This window comes from Symphalangus syndactylus, chromosome 3 (assembly GCF_028878055.3).
Source record: "Symphalangus syndactylus isolate Jambi chromosome 3, NHGRI_mSymSyn1-v2.1_pri, whole genome shotgun sequence".
Taxonomy (NCBI): Eukaryota; Metazoa; Chordata; class Mammalia; order Primates; family Hylobatidae; genus Symphalangus; species Symphalangus syndactylus.
The window spans coordinates 104,901,361-104,918,993 of record NC_072425.2 but is presented as its reverse complement, the minus strand read 5'-3'; the positions used below and the strand labels follow the sequence as shown (position 1 = coordinate 104,918,993).

Sequence of the window (17,633 nt, the reverse complement as noted above, 5' to 3'; positions counted from 1 at the left end):
CCCTTTCTAAAGCCTCGGTTTTCTCATATATAGAGAAAGCTCATCATGTTTGCCTCAGTGAGTTATTATGAGGAGTGAATAGACTGATAGACATGAAGATTCAATAAATCAATAGCTACTGTTTTTCTGTAGTGCCTGGAATACATCTTACCACACAATATGTGGTCAGTAAGTTCCTGGTGACCAGTGACTAGGACAGGAAACAAACAAGAAAGGACCGTGAACCTCACAGTGGGTGCAGGGAGGCACGGGGTGAGTGTAGACAAGAGTTGCTGTCAGTGGTGGTGGGGCTTAGTTATCAAGGGAAGGAAAACACTTTGATGCTGAGTGAGGAGATTCACGATCCAACTGAAACATTGGGGAAACCACTGAGAAAATGTCCTTTTTAGAACTACTGGGGAAATTAGAAATTATTAAAATTTAAAACAGTCCAAATATTTACTAGACACCCATATTGGGGCATACAGATATGAATAATTAATGGAGCCTACTCCCAAGAATTTGGGAGGAAAAAACTCATAAATATACAAAAGTATGTTCTACTTACAATTTATATATCATAGCTAGAGAATGATAAATACCATAATCTTAAACATAATTGTTCTTTGATTGGATGAAGAAAAGGTTGCAGGAGATACCCAACTGAAGTGCTGTGAGAGGTTAAACGAAGAAGAAATCCCTCCAACAGGTAGAGCAGGAACAATTTGGGGAACTGGGGGGTTCTTAGAATCAGGTCATCAGTGTAGCTGGATTTACATGTAGGGAAGATCAGAAAGTATTGGAGGCCTTGGACACTCCAGGTGCACTCTTACCCTTGTGCTTTTGTTTCCTTTGCCTAGGTTTCTCTCCCACAGGGGTCCATAAAACCTGATCCCTCACTTCCTTGAGTGTTTTGCCAAATGCCACCTCTCAGTAAGGACCTCCCTTGCTCTCTGTGTAAAATTGTGACACCTACCACTGTGTTTTTGTCATTAGTGCTTTCAGCTCTCTAACCTGCTATATACTTCAACTGTTTATCTTGTTTATTCTCCATCTTTCTGCTAGAATGCCAGCTCCATGAGGGCAGGAATTTTTGCCTGTTTTGTTCACTGCTGCATCTCCAATAAGTAGAATATACCCAGCACATAGTAGGTGCTCATATTTTGTAACAGGAAAGGAAGAAGAGAGTCTGACTGAGGGGAAGCATGAACCAAGGTACAGATGGAATGTGGAAATTTGTGCAGCAGACACTGTGTTAGTGCAGGCAGACTGGAGTATTCATGTGTGTATGTGCATGCGTGTGCGGGGGTGAACACAGTAGAGGAAATTTAAACAGGAAACACATATTGGGGCCAGACCTTAGAGGACTTGAAGACTAGGCCAAGGAACTCAGCTTTTAGTTTGCATGTCATAGAAACTATCAAATATTTCCACCAGGAAATTGATATGAACAAGTTGTTTGAAGAGGATTGATCAGACAGTGTTGTTTGTAGCAAGAGTAGGCGTGGAAAGAGGTTGGAGGTAGGGAACAATGACTAGGTGCTGCATAAAAAGCCAAGGTGGCCTTAACCAAAAAAAAGAAAAGGAGGTGGGAAATGGAGAGAATAAAGGGAGATGTGCAAAAGAAGGGTATACAAAGAGATAGAATTAACAAGATTTGATCCTGTTAATAAAAGGAATGCTAGAAAACATGTACTAATATTAGTGGGATGACCTACATATGCAGTGATTGATGTGACAACAGCTCTAACATTAATAGTCAGAGATGATGACTCTTAGGTATGGAAGGTACCACTTTGTCCTTAGGAACAATTTCCTTACAGCGAAAATAGTGCTTCTAAATGGTTTCTATTTATTTTACTCTTTTTGAAACTAGTTAACATAACACAATAACAATTCTAGTATGTGAAGGCCTTGAGTGTCTTCCTTTGGGACAGATCTACAGTCACTCCTAAAAGTTAAATATCATGACATCTCTATCTCTGTGACTCTGATTTTCTTTTTCACAAGCAAGTTTCCCACCAAAAGAAACTGCGGATTTGCACATTGGGAAGACTTAATAGAGAAAGCAAAAGAATAGAGAATGGAATTCTCTATCTCTGCAGAAGTAGATAGTGGAAGGGATTTGAGTCTGAAAAACAGAGGAGTCCCTCCTTATTTTCCAAGCAGCCAAGAATTGCATCTTCAATTGTTTTGAATTTTTTGCTGTGTGTGTGTGTGTGTAGGCATGTGCATGCATATGTGGACAGATACACATATAGGGCTGCCAAGGATGGCCATAAAGTCTGTGTCTTACATGCCTCAAGAGGCCCTATTCACACAGGCCATAATGGCAATGCTGCTTTCTGGAGTTATGCAATGGGATGGCCCTGCTTACGAGAATGTAGAGAAGAGAACTGACTTGAGAAGTGGCTGTGCTCTTTCAAAATATCTCACCTTCCCACATCCCATAAAATCTTCAATTTGCCATTATAGGTTAATTTATTTGGATTACCATTATGTAGTCTATCAGTTTGAGTAAGTTCATCCAACTATTCTCTTCAGTGGATCCATGACTTTCTGAGAAATCTTAGATAACAAGGGCCTGAAAGATCTAAGACTGAAGATAAGGAAGATGGTGGAGGGGTGGGTTCTGACAACAAACTTGGCCTATTTTACACACGGTTGAGTCAAAGGCTGCTCTGCTCTGAGCAATACTGGAGAATTAAGTTAGGGTCAGATGGTAGTGCGTCTTAAATGCTGAGCTAATCTAGGAAATAGGGAGCCATTAAAGGTTTTTAAGAAGAAAAATGTATGGAAACACAGATAAGTCAAGCCTTCTTATCTCCAAACATCAAACTGCTGAAGGTATCCACAGACTCCCACCTGAGTATCTCTGAGAAGGTCCTTGATCTCTTCCTCATCTCTGTCCTTCCATGCAAGCTGACTGATCCACGTCAACTCAATTCAATACATATTTACTATGCATATATTACATATCAGTGCTCTTACAAGTTTCAGAAACAGCTGCTTAAACAGTACTGTTCTCTGACTTCCCCTCTCATTTTGAATATTTTCTTTCATTTCCTCCCATTTGCAATGCCTTGGGTGACATTCCTTCAGGAAGTAAACTTTCCAAGTACTGTCATGTTAGAGCCTTAGGAGAGATCTGATGTGGCCTAGAGTGTTAACAGGAGTGCTCTGTATGATGAGAAATGTATGTTTTCTTTACTCTGGCTAGATTTTTCTAGACCAGAAAGTGAAGGTTTTTTCAATATTAGCATGTAGTATATTTAACAAAGTGCTTACTGAAAATCCCACAAAATATGTCTTTCCTGCATATTTTTAAAGCGTAGAGGCGCTCACCTTGGTTTGTGTAAGCATTCAGTGGTGCATGTTATACTTTATCTTGGCTGCTGTGATACATATTGGGAGGGTGGCTCTCTCTGGACTCCTGGCAAAGTTGGCAAGCTGTATCCAAAGTTGGTCCAAGGATAGGGTGGCTTGAGTGAGTTCTGTGCAAGAGCCCTCACTGTCTGCTGTACAAATACATGTCTAAATTCACAGTCTGATTCATCACACCCGCTGGCAACTGCGCCGACCAAAGTCAGGTTCTCAACTGCTGCTTGGACTACGGCTATGGCCTACCTTCTTACTGTGCCCTGGCTTCAGTCTTGCCACTCTCCTGCAGCCTCCACATTGCTGCCATATCCTTAAACAAAATCAGAATTTGACTCTTGTGTTTTTTAAAACCTCCAGTTTCTCTGCAGGGTAGATTAACAGCAATGATTTTCATTGAGGGTCAAGCCATCCCCAGAGAGATGTATCCGAATCTGTACAAAGGGTGTGCCGGGGAAGAGAGAAGTGTGGCTTCAAAAGCCATATTTAGCATCACCAGTGCCTTGGATTTCTTTTGAAATTGTTAATAATATTTATGGACTGAATGTGATTAATATTTATTTAAAGTGGGATACTGATCTTTAGGAGTAAGTCCACACTTCTTGTTCTGCCATTCAAGGCCCTACGTGATGTAGTACCATTAGTAATTTCCAGAACAGTCTCCTGTTTTCACATTATCAGTCTCAGTACTTAATGTTGATAATATTAAGAAGAGTAGGTCTTTGAGGGACATTTACTCTGGTTGTAGAGACAGATGCAAAAAACTAATTTTACACGGTATGAGATGTGTTATTGTAGAGTTATTTACAAGGTAGGTGGCAGAATAATGGAAGGGATTCACAAATCTATTTTAGAGGAAGAGTTAAAGCTGCTGGAGCTGCATCATAAAGGGCTATAAAGACAGAGGCAGATTCAAGACAGATGCTGGAGGTGGAATTGACAGGACTGAGACCCCCCTGTTGCTAGTCCCTGATGGAAAAGGGGAATTGCGGGCAGTGCTCAGGTATCCAGCTGGGATTCCATATGAACATGGCACCATTAAGCAGGTCAGAGCTCTGCTGTGGACATGTCAACTGTGAGGTGCCCCTGAGACGATCACGTTGTAATGTCCACTACAGAGTCTGGAGCCTAGAAGGGATATCTTGGCTGGAGAAATCAACTTATAGGTGATAGTGGAAGATACAGGTGTAAGAGCTAACCAGAGTGAGCATATAATATTAGAAAAGATAAAATGAGACAAAAGGCATTATGTGAAAAGATGAAACCAAAGCCAGAACTGCAAAGAATATCTTCCAATATATTTTTAAAAACTTTAATAGAACTTGAAGGGGTTAAGTCTTTTTCTATTAAAAATTTAAAAATATGTTATAAGAAGAATCACCATCTGAATATCCATACATGGAATTATATAAAAGTGGCTAGGGCGTTTGTTCTTAAGTTGAAAAGAACATATCCAAACAAACAAACAAACAAAACAAAACAGAAAAACTCAGGTCTTTATATCTCTCCAAGTCTATTCTCCAATAATAGTACACTAGTAAGCTTGATTTAGAATTGCCTCTGTGTCCTTGCCAGTTTACATCTTGGAAGCTTGTTTCTATTCACTTCATAAGCCACAACGTATTTGATCATTTCTAACATTCACAATTTTCACATTAAAATTGATGATGTGTTGTAGTTTAATAGCAGTAATCGTCTTTCTCAGTGGTATATAAAATAATTGTGCATCTTGCAGTCATTGGCCCATTCAATTTAAAGTCAAAGTGGTAATTGCTTTGTGCCTCCCGCTCTGGGCAGCAGCAGGATGCCCTTTGGAGCTGAGAAGGATAGAGTGAAATGGCCCTTTCCACTCCCTGCCTTCACTCTCCACCCGAGCCAGCCTTAGCGGTCTTCCTGAGGTGGCAGATGGAGGTGCCACAGTCCTCTCATGAAACGTCAGGAGCAGAGCAACAAGGGCTCTGGCAGGAGCTCAGATCCTCTTATCCCAAGGTTTTGCAAGCCCTAAGAGGGCTGAGGAAAGAAAGAACCCAGTGGCCTCATAAAACACAAACCCCTCTCTTCACAGAGGGTCGCCTTGTGTCATTGAGGGTTCTGGTTGCATGCAGCAGGCATCATGTCCGGTGGGACCTACTGGAAGGAAATCTGGTGCTGACAACGCCTCTAGTGGGATTTATTGGAAGGAAATCTGGTACTCACAGAATCAACAGGAGGCAGAAGGAACAGGTTTGAAAAAGCGTGGGGACCGAGGGAACTCTGGAACAGTGGGCCTCTGGAACAATCTTGCCGGGATGTTGGGCATCACTGCTGCTACTGCGTTTTCCCCCAAAATGAATCCTAAATTTTTCTCAACTCTGACTCCAAGGATCCAAAGACAAAGCCCGAGTTAGGAGTAACCAGTCTGATTCCCCAGATCCTGTCTGTGCCCTGGCCACCAAGAGATGAACAGCAGGAAACTCTCTCCCCCTGGGCTTCGAGAGAGGAAAGTAGAATCCAGCATATCACCAACCCGGAATTGCTGCAAAGGGAATATGCCCCAGACAGAAAGGGGTTTTGCGTTATACTGTATTGCCAAACACTGACAAATGTTCCACTGCACTCCCTTTCAAACACCTCACATTTGTAAGGCTATCAGAACAAGTCAGTGAGTAGAGGACTGCTGCATACTAAAACTGTCTACATCGGCTTCATTCAGAGCCATGGACTAGTGGAGGAAACGAACTCTTCTGGAGCTCAGGCAAAGGGTCGAGCCTCGTGCTGAGTGTGTTATCTGTGATTGCTGCATAATATGCAGTTACTCATTCTTAGACCTCTGAAGATCTTAAGGGAGGAAGACAGTGGTTACCAAAGATTTTTCCAACCAGGGGGAATGAATGTGGCAACTGGAGACGGCAGAATATGGGTACTAAATAAAATAATGTGTCTAAAAGATGCCATTGTTTAGGAATTAGACCCTTGGATTGACAGGTAATTAAATTCTGCCAGTAGTTTAATTTCTTGTGTGGACCTGGATAAGGGAAACCATACATGGGTGGTAATTTTTTTCCCTCCAATCTCAAAGGAAACGTAACTGGGTATGAACTAGTGGCACAACTCATATATCAGTAGTCTGTAGCAGGTCTACATAAATCCTTTTCTTTAAAGTTATTTAACTGTTTTGAAAATGGTTTCAACAGAAGTAATTCCAATTGCACCAGAAAGGAAACCAGAGTTTTAAAGAAAAATATACTCTCTTTGCTGAGCAAGGCAAACATATCAGTATGCAGAGAAACAAACCAGTCTCTTGTGTTTTATTTCCTTAGCAAATCCACCGAAAAACTTACTTTATGTGTTTAAAAGGCTGATAGACAAAGAATTCTGTGGCCACTAAAAATTAATACCTACAACTGGTTTGTAGACACTTTAAAAGGGCAGGTACTATTTTTTAAATTTCTCTGTTTTTCACAGTTTCTCATTATGGGACTTTGTACATACTATAAACACAATACATATTTGTTGTGTGTATATTTTTAGACTGATCAAAAACATATTCTCTGGGGAAGGATTTTCCATTCGAGGAATGAGATAACCTGCTATTTCCTCACATGCTTCTATGCATAAACCTAGACGTTGTATCACAAACCTAGTCCTTTTTATAGCCAAGCCCTTCACAGAATAATATTTTCCCAATAAGCTCGTAGTGGCGCTTTTGGTCATGGTGTTTCTTTTTTGACTCTTCTGAGAATTAATGTTTAAAATAAACACCCTTATAGCTGTGAAAGATGAGAACTTGTTACTATTTAAGCTGACTAATTCAAAGTCATTTGGTAAAACTGCTTTCAGTTTTAAGAACTAGAAGATTTAAGTGCTCAAACTAGATGGCTCTAATGAACGCACAGTTATTATCTATAGTCAGTATAACTAACTATCAGTGAATCCAGACCTTGATCCATTACTCCCCTCGGGTCCATGGATTGAGAAGCAAGAATCTATTTGTTATTAGTCTTGTTTCCTCCAAGGTCTTCACACAACTCACTCCCTCAACTCCTTCAAGTTTTTGCTCACGTGTCACCTCAGTGTGGCCTTGGTGGACCTTTTCACTCTGTTTTAAATTGAGACTCTCCTACTCTTGACCAGAATGCCTAATCTCTCTTTCCTATTTTGTGTTTTCCCCCATAGCACTTGTCTGACACAGTATATATTTTGTTTTTCTATTTGTTTTTGGTTTCTCTCCACTGGAATGGAAGCTCCCTGAGCAAAGAGATTATTTTGTCTGTCTTGTTCCCTGGTGTGTGCCCAGCACCTGGCACATAGTAAGTGCTCAGTCAATATTTGTTAGAATCTAAGGCAACGTTTGTTTTGAAGATTTCTGCCTAACTATGTTCCCAATGACCTTGATGGTTTAAAAAGCAATTTTGTATTGGTTATTTTACTTAGTTATTCTTACAACAACAATGTGTTTTAAGGAAGGATTATTATCCCACTCCAGCGGATGAGAAATGGGGGCTCAGAGAGTTCCTATGAATTGGATAAAACCCAGGGGCCAGCAAGTGGTGGACTCCAGCCTGGAACAAGATCAAATACTTCCTTTAGGGTGTTGCTCTCACCCAAGCTGTGAATCTTTCTGGCTAGGGGAATTAACACTTCATATTAAGCATTGCCGGCCAGGTCTCAAAGCAGTGGATTCCAGAATGAAAATTAGAACAGAATGTGGTTGTAGCATACCTGATAAATAAAATAATCCATTATGTACAGCTCTCAAGGGTGAGAAACATAACTGCTCAGCTACAACTTGTATTTGTTCACCTCCTGAATGTGAAAGAACAATCCATGTTGAGGCCATGCAAGTCCACCTCGAAAAGTCCCTGCAAAGCCTCCTTACCTTGCAATAGAACATTGCAGCTGCTTGTATTTCAGTCCTTTCTCCATGGCATTTCTATTGCACATCATGCTGTGGTTCAGGAGGCAGTTTGCATAGTGGTTAAAGATCACAGACCCCAAAACAGGCAGAGCCAGACAGAACTTGAAGCGGGATGTGGTTGCAATTCCTTCGGGGGAAATTATTCTGTCTCCTCATCTGTAAAACTGGGCTAATGGTACTAAGTTCTGATAAATAAATTAGATTATACAAGTGATGCACTCATCACTGCCTTAAGTATTAGTGAATATCTCCTGTATCGCTTCTACTAGATTGTAAGATTATAGAAGGAAATACACTTACTGGCTTTATTAGTTTTCAAGTTTTGCCATAACAAAATACCACAAACTGGCTGTTTAAACAACAGAAATTTAATGCCTCACAGTTCTAGAGGCTAGGATCTGAGATCAAGAAGTCTGTGGGCTTGGTTCCTTCTGAGGACTGTGAGGAAGAATCTGTTCTCCTAACTTCCAGTGGTTTTCTGGCACTCTTTGGTGTTCCTTGGCTTGTAAAAGCATCAGGCCGATCTTTGCCTTCATCTCCACGTGGTGTTCTTCCTGTGTGTGTGTCTGCGTCCAATTTCCCCTTTTTATAATGGCACCAGTCATATTGGCTTAGCTGCCCTACTCCATTATAACCTCATTTGAACTACTTATATCTGCAGTGACCCTGTTTTCAAATAAGACTACATTCTGAGGTACTGGGGTTTATTACTTCAACATACGAATTTTGGGGACACAGTTCAACCCATAGTTCTGGCCTTATCACCTTTGTTTTTTGTTGTATTTGCCCTGTACTTAATAAGTGTCAGGGCATGGCTGCTGAATCTGTTAAATGTCTCCAGAAGGTTCAGAAATGAAGCCACTTACCAACAGCTGAGAGGTTTTTGAAAACTGCCTCTTCATCCAAGGATTACTGAAAGAGGAAACTTCTCTCTAGCTAGTTCTTCACTAGACTTTGTGTTTAGTCCTTGGGTCAGGAAGATACATCATGTAGAGATGGATATTTTGATCAGGACTTTCCAAGTGGAATTTTGCATGTGTGTGTGAAGAGATAGCATTAATATCTTCACATATGGATAAGGACATAGATATGCTATTTATAACTTAACTTTTTAAAGATTTATTTGTTTAAAAGTCTAGATAACAGTGTTCTTTTCAAAATTTTAAGTGCGACTTTTCATCTCATAACTGTGACCTCGGAGGTTTGTGTGAATAATAAATGACAGTTCTTTAAAATGTTTTACATCCTTTCTTATATATGTATAGTGTGGTTATAAAGTAGTGAGCTTCACTCCACAGTCTACCTGCATGCCTATAGAGTATGATATTTCAATTAAAATTCATATTTTCAAAATTCTAATGTCTAAATTGCAATGCTATATTTTACATATCTATATTTTTAAAATTGATATTCCTACCACAAATCACTTGCTTAATATTAGTTAGAATTTTGTAAGTTGCTTACTTAGAATTGTGTAAGTTGCTTACTTAGAATTTTGTAAGTTACTTATGTATTTGAGCATTTAAGTATGCATTTATAATGTATTCTAAGTGATTGGTGCTGAAATTTTGAGTTGATAAATCTCAGGATTTATTGTGATGGAAATGGGACTATCTACAGAGCTTGAGATTTTATAGAAGGTCTAAATATTTGTTGAATGAGTGAATATATGGGGTGGAGGGAGAAGCAAAGTCATTTCTTGTCAACTCTATTTGAACCAATGAAATCAATAACCTACATGGAGTACTATACCACATTTAAAGACTGAAAGCAAATTTTAATTTTTTATATCATTTTATTTTCTATAATTTGGATTTTCTTGTGACACCTTGACACTCCCCTAAACCTTCTACACTGTGCCTGATGCTTTCAAACACTCTATAATGGAAGGGGCCTCTAGGAAAGGCAAGTTGAGAGAAGAGGAAAAATGAGCATACATTTGCATAGGGCAGGAAGGGCACTGTAACATCTGGCAGGGGTAGCCAACTCAGTCGACTTGTTAGTCTCATTAAATTCACATTAATGCATGAACTGCTCTGAATGTGTAAATACCATTTTGACTTGTTTTCTCCCAGACCAATGGCATTGACTTTGGGGGCCCTTCCCTTGGTTGTTTACTTGCCAATGGCATTTGACCTGGGGTCAGACCTGTATTTAACCCTTTCCTGTAGGTCAAAAACAAATTAATTTGGTGAGAATTAAATTGGAAATGAGTCATCTGTACAACAGGTGTTCCCTGTGGAAAATGTGCTCCAGGTGGAAACATTTTAAAATCTGTTCCTGGGCCATCTTCGAAGAAGCTTCAGAGGTCAGGGAGGCAATTCCAAGACATCCCATGTGGTGAGGGCCTGGAGCTGGATGTACAGGTGCCCATTCAGTGTGGTTTTCTCAACAGCTTGGGGAAATTTTCAAAGAGGCCCCTTTTGGAGATAATTTATTCATAAATTCATGAACATTTATCTTGGGCATTCATTGTGGACTGATTTACTTAGATGTTGCCCTAAATGATTGGAACTTTACCCTTTACCCCTACCTCCCACTATCAACCAAAGACTTTGATTTGGAGGAAAGAAAATATTGTATTTTTCTCCTTCTTTTTTCTAGAGGATGAGGAAGATGAGGAAATGGTGGAACCTAAAGTTGGCCAGGACTCAGAACTGGAAAATCAGGACAAAAAACAGGAAGTGAAGGAAGGTATGGTATGGAAAATAAACTGAGTAATCATTTTATTGTTTTGTTGGCCTTTACTAATATAAGAGACTATAGAGCTAAGTAAAAATTGAATTTGCATCCCCTATATGGAAGATTTTCTATGATTGTTCGATACATTACATTTAGCAACATAAACTGTAATCTCCAAAGCACGAGTCGTTTATTTCTTGACTGATAAAAGCAAATAAAGTGCAAAATGTCCACAATTTCAGTAACAAGTGTAGTCGCAATTCCAGTAACACTTGTTACCAATTGCCATGTTATCTTGTTCACAGAACCATATATTCCCAATGATAACAGTAAAGCAAAGGACTAGATATAATTATTTTGTCAATAAATTCTAAAGTGTTTTCATGTGATCTACATAGAAACATTAATAATGATCAACGCTAGTAACTCTGCTATTAAAATTTTTCTTCTGCAACTCTGCCTGTATAAGGAGGAACAACCTCTTACATGTTCTGGTGATAATAATAACTAACATTTATTAAGGGCTCACTATGCCCTTGGCTCTCTGCTAAGCACTCCACAGATATTGCTCACTCTTTACAACGTCATTTTGAAGCAGATACGGTTATTACCCCTATTTTATAGCCAGAGAACTAGGAAGAGAGAGGTCTAAAACTTTATCCAAGGATAAATAATGTACAAGTACATGAGCCAAGATTTAGAGTTAAATCCAAAGTGTACATTTTACCCTGTTGCCCTCCTCATGATAGCACTGTGCCTATAAGTAGAAAGAAAGAAAAAAGAAAAGGAGAGACAGGAAATGCTGCAGGTGACATTTCCTTACAAACCCAATTTTGTATTAATTTGAGATTCTTGGCCCATGGAGACAGAAGAGAATTTCGAATTTGTCTTACTTGCTGGCAAATAAATGAAGAGTGGGACCTGAGAACTGTGTAGATTAAAAAGGTTCTTCCATATTTCCTACTGAGTGTCCCAAGTATTGATCAATATAACTCTGACTAGAAGCTCATTTGATTTGTAAATTTTAAAGATGGTTGTGGCTCTGGCACAGTGTGGCAGATGTTCAGCACTGGGGTCTTTTGTAGGAATTGATACCTACTGATCTCAACACCTTGTGCTCTCATGAGAAAATTAGAGTAGCCCAAATGCCCATTACAAATGACATCCATATCATATGGAGTTAAATGAGACAATTTTTTTTTTTTAAGACAGAGTCTCGCTCTGTCCCAGGCTGCAGTGCAGCGACACGATCTCAGCTCACTGCAACCTCTGCCTCCCAGGTTCAAGCTATTCTCCTGCCTTAGCATCCCGAGTAGCTGAGATTACAGGTGCGTGCCACCACGCCTGGCTAATTTTTGTATTTGTAGTAGAGACGGGGTTTCATCATACTGGCCAGGCTGGTCTCGAACTCCTGACCTCGTGATCCACCCGCCTCAGCCTCCCAAAGTGCTGGGATTATAGGCGTGAGCCACCGCACCCAGCCACAATTTTAGAAAATTATTAAAAATCACTTCATATTGAGGCTCATTTGAAGTGTGTCTGAGTGTGGGCGTTTAGTTTTGGTTTGTTTTTTGCAATCTCAGGTATCTAAAAGCCTGTGCAAGATAGTAATGAAAAAGCACAGCATCTGGAGCCACACTATCTGCGATCAAATCTTGTCTCTGTCAATTATTAGCTGAGTGATCACTACAGACTCAGTTAACCTTTTTTTGCCTCAGTTTCCCCATCTGGCAAACAGGTTTTTAAAAAACTCAACAGGGCTAGTATGGAACAATACTTGGCACAAAGTAAGTGCTGTATAAAAGTTTGCTGAATTATCATTAGTAGTCTTGCCTTGCAGTGCCTGGGTCTATAACTGGTTTCTACCCTGGTAGGATGGATGCCCTTGGGGGCCCCAGCTCTCTGTGCTCAGCTTTGCCATAGCCCATAGCTTTGAAATGAGAACATGGTTACAGGGGCCCCAACTAGTACCTTTAAAAAATGTAGAACTTTCAATAGAGATGCAAGCAAAGTCCTTTAAACTCGTTGGAGAACTATCATTAAAGGTCTTACTTCTGTTACTGTGCTAGGTCTCAGACATTGGGAAGTTCAATCGCTGTCAAGTTCTAGGGTGTGACTAAGGTTTAGGAGAAGATTCACCTTTTTAACAGTGGCATCCACAGAAGACACAAGGCTTACTCTTTCTGAGAGTCTAAATGAATTTGATCGAAGAGATCTCACATTTAAACTTATACTAAAAACGTCTTTAAAAAAAAAGTTTTCCAGTTTCATCCATGCACGTGTACCCTAAAACCCTAAAGTATAATAAAAAAAAAAAAAAAAGTTGGTGAGTAGAATATCATGATTACAGGTGTGGTGAGGTACAAAATAAGTCAGGATCTATTAAAGTACTCCTTTACCCTTTACAAACTATTCTTAAAATATACCTGGTGATAAGGAGCCAGAGTATATTTTGTGTGTCTTGGCATGGATTCCCCATCACCACCACCCCAGCCCCAATCTCCAAGTCGTCCTCTCCAGCAAAGCAAAGCAACCTCCTTCTTAAGTTCCAAGCGAAAACACCCTTCAGTTTTAACTGTTACTCATGCTTCATGGAATTGATTAAAGTCATGTTAAAAGTCAAAAAGAAGTTTGAAAGAACATTTCCTGTTCCTGCTGCACTGTGTGCCTTATTCTCCATTAATGGCTTTTCTGCAAATTAACACATAATGGGTTAAAAGCATGTTTATGTTGGCATCAAACTCTGGCTTTTTTTTTTTAAAGCAAGACAGTATTTTGCAAACTTTTGAAAGAATCTCTAGCAGATATAATCGTGGCGCCATTCACACGACTGCATGGTAGTTAGGGCTGTGTCAGCACTTCCATTATGAACCCTGCGTTTCAGGGATTTATTACTCAGCCATAAAAATTTGCTCTGGGCTGAAACTTGACATACAGTTTCAAACCAGGGAACACGTTTTTGAGAAATCTGGCTTTTTTTTTTTTTTTGGAATGAAAAGGAAGAAAAAGGTGGTGAGGGGGGACATGGGGAAAATAATCAGTACTCACTAACTTTTGACATTTTTGCCCATGTGACATCAAAGTGCATTAAACAGTAAAGAAATGCAGTCTTGATTTATTAGTTTCACTTTTTTCTGCCATAGAGTAGGAAAAAAGCAGGTATATTTTAGCTTATAATCAAAGTTTAGAAAAACTTCTATATGTCAGTGTCCTCGTGTCTTCATGTTTAGAAATTCAAAACAACACGACTGGGGACCTAACTTTTTTGTAAATACAAATCAACTCATAAACCTCACATTGACTTCACAGAAAGATGTCCTTCACTTTTAGTTTGGTTTGGTTTCTTGCTGCTGTTTATGAACTGATTTCACTGTAAAATTCCCATGAGAGCCACTGTCCTTATTTAATCTAATGTTTTTCCTGGCTACATGGGTTTATTTATTTTTTATCTGTTAGAGATCCTTGAAAAATATTTTTGAATAATTTTTATATTGAAATTTAAAGCAACATCGCTGAAACAAGTCAAGACATGTTTGTAGTAGATATTTTTAAAATATCTTTTAACATAGAAAGGAGATACTAAAAAACTCAGTATAAGTTGTCAACTTCATTATAAATTGTACATTTTTATAGAGGGAAAAAAAATCACAAGAAGGCAGAACCCAAAAGATATAGTTTAAAGTAGTATAAATTAATTAAAGAGAAACTGACAAAGTATACATTGAGGATAGCAGGAAAGGTCAAGAAAACACAGCAAATGAGATACAATCACGCTTGAAAGATATATTTAAAAGTATTTTCATATATAAAAATAAGAAAAATTAACATTTCTACAATAAAAAGTGGACCCTAAGTGAAATTCTATTTTAATTTTGCAGGCCACAAATTCGTAGAATTAGGCTGTCTTCTGAATTTCATGTATTCAGTAAAATTTCTTTCATACATGTTATTCAAGTTCAGTATAACTGGTTAAATTTTGGTAACTTTGAAAATTGTCTTATCATTTGGATTACATGTAAGTTACATCCATGCATTCTACTTTTCATAGTGTAGAATCTACTTCTTCTTAAAGAGCTCTTTAAATGCATAAAGTATTGTTAGCTGCCAGTTCTTGGCAGAAACACTCCATGTTTTGTGTTGTGAAAACAAAGAAAAAAAATCTTCGATAATAGTATTTTCTGCTTAATCCATAAGAAAAACTATTATCCATGCCCACATTTTGTTTTGGTATGCCCTTTGCTATTAAATTCCTACCTTTTAATGCCATGAACTTGTTAAAAATAATTTATTAGGTTCCAGGGATAGGGAAAAGCTGTAGAAACAGATACTTGAGGTGGCATTTGGCATCTAATTTAGAGTAAAACAATTCTGACTCTATTTGTTTATTTCTGTATTTTGAACTTTGTGGAATCCATTAATCAACCAATTTTCTTTCATGAAATATGATGCCTGGAGAGGTTTTTATCTCTGAATACACCTTTTGGTTGTGGTTCCTGGATACTCCATTATGTTTTCATGATATTGAACAACACTTATCAATTTAAAGATCTTTAAGTATGGGAGGTTTTGTTTATTTAATCAAAAATTACTATGGCCCTATTTAATTAAGTTGAATATGTTTATGACTTTTAAAAAGTACTCATCTGCACATGCATCTGATTATTTTGTGCTAACAAATCATGTCATTTGATCCCTGTTTGACATCAAAGCTTAATATAAAATGTATCTTTTGTTTGCTTCTGTAGCATTTTAATTTCAAGCCAAATATTGTATTGTCAATCATAATATCTGGAGAGGCTAGTGCTCCACCTACCTGAACTTGGCCTCTGCAAGCACACTTTGATCAGCCATTTATGTTTCTGTTAGAGAAGAAGTTGTGTGTCTTGAAAGCTGAGATCAAAGTGACAATAAGCTACAGGGAAGAAAAAAATTACAGAAAATTGCATAGATACTATTTTTTATTCAAGGTAATGGACCTGTAAGGAAAGATACAGGTGAAATAGAAGTGGCTTGAAAAGATAAACAGAGACTAGAAAGATTTTTTAATATCTTAAAAAAGTAAATAAAGGAGAAAAATTCCTACTTCTTTGTTTAATTTCAAGTGTGTCTCAAGGCATCTATTAACAGTGACCAAGGCCAAGTGAGTCTTTTTGAATAAGACATTCTTCTTGGCCTATAGTATTCTTGTTTAGTCAGGTTTATTCATTTATGTAACAGCATTAACCAAAACAAAATGGACTTAGTAGGGTTTGTTCCCCTTTTGCCTAGTTCCATTTTGTAGTTTTATTATATTCTGGAGTGAAATAATTCAAATATCTCATTTACAGGAGTTTTAGAAAGCAGACTAGTAAATTGCTACTTCGTTACTAATTATTGAAGCCCAGCATATTTAGCTTTAATTCTTAAACCAGACTTAAAGTTTAGGTATCATCCCCATTTCATAGGTAAAACTACTGCTCAAAGAGCTTCAGTGCATTGATTAACTAATCAAATCTAGCATATGGCAGGGTGCTTGATTCCAGGTTGGTTTCATAGAGTTCTTTGTGTTATTTATGACCTCCACCTGTTTCCCCACTACCTAGCCTAAGTCTGAGTGTGCATATTGCCTGATTCAGCATTTCACAAACTAGCATCTCAGCAGCACTGCTCAGTAGAAGTTAATGGGGTCCTTGGAAAGTCCCAGTACACACTGGACTATTTAGGGCTCTGGAGATCTAGACAGCAAAGAAATATTTCTAATTTTATTTAGGGCTGCTAGAAACTATGAGGTGGGGTGTGTTAGGAGAAATTCTTCTGCTATAATGGATGAATCACGTGTTGCCCTAATATTACCTGGAGAGCATTTCCTAAGGTGTGAACCAACTACATCAGGATCATTCTAGTTTCTTGTACAAATAGAGATTCTCGTGTTTCTCCAGACCCCCTGCATCATGGTCTGCCGCAGGGAAGGGGAGGCTAGAAAGAGGGAGAAGTTATGAACATTGGATCCACTGCCATGACTTGACTCTGTAGAAGGGCTTCTTGACACCACAGATTTCTTAGGCTTCAAGATACAATTAGTCAAATTATGTAACACTTTCATAAAATATTATGCTACAGGTGATAGTACCTAAAAGATTCTTCCGACCATGTGGCCAGGTGGAAATCGATTTTGTTATTAGGATTGTTGTGGAAGTGCTTGGAAAACCCTGTAGGTGAGTGATTCCACCAGAGGCTCCACCTGTGATTGTGATGCACTACCCTCCTCCTGTAAGTTTAACTTCAGGAGCTTCTGTACTACTTACTGAAAGAGTAACCAACGAAAAGTTTATTGAAGGCTCTCTCCACCAGAGTTGAACTGGGGTTCCTGAAGAACCACAAAGGTTCAGCTGACAGTTTCTGCCCTTGAGGGTTTTTTTTGGTCTGGGGAGTTCCTAATCCCTTCCCTAAGGTTTTATGTAAAACTTGCAATTGAAAGAATGGTTTATGTAACCAAATGGTGACTCTAAGGTGAGCTCACTTTCAGAAACTATGACATACTACTAGTTATTTGATCTCTTTGTCTCGTTTTTTATCTTCAAATTTAGTTAGATTAAGATTAATCATGCCAGAAAAGTAAGGCAGAAAAACAATTGTGGGTTGTTTTATAGAAGCATGTATTTGTGCCTTGTGTTTGTTTAAAAGCAGAAGGTCTTGAGTGAAAGCAGGTTTGAAATGA

At 38.6% G+C, this 17,633-nt stretch overlaps 1 protein-coding gene across 7 annotated transcripts in view; it reads left to right on the top strand.

Annotated features, from left to right (window-relative positions):
* DYNC1I1 (dynein cytoplasmic 1 intermediate chain 1) overlaps nt 1-17,633 on the top strand; it is a 325,011-nt gene that overhangs the window by 191,940 nt on the left and 115,438 nt on the right. For 6 of the 7 annotated variants that reach the window (XM_055272648.2, XM_055272644.2, XM_055272645.2 and 3 more), the window contains one exon: nt 10,859-10,948. In XM_055272648.2, coding sequence (XP_055128623.1) covers nt 10,859-10,948 — 90 coding nt within the window. Of the gene's footprint in view, nt 1-10,858; nt 10,949-13,939; nt 13,946-17,633 lie in introns of all 7 variants that reach the window. The other variant, XM_055272649.2, reaches the window with a different exon arrangement.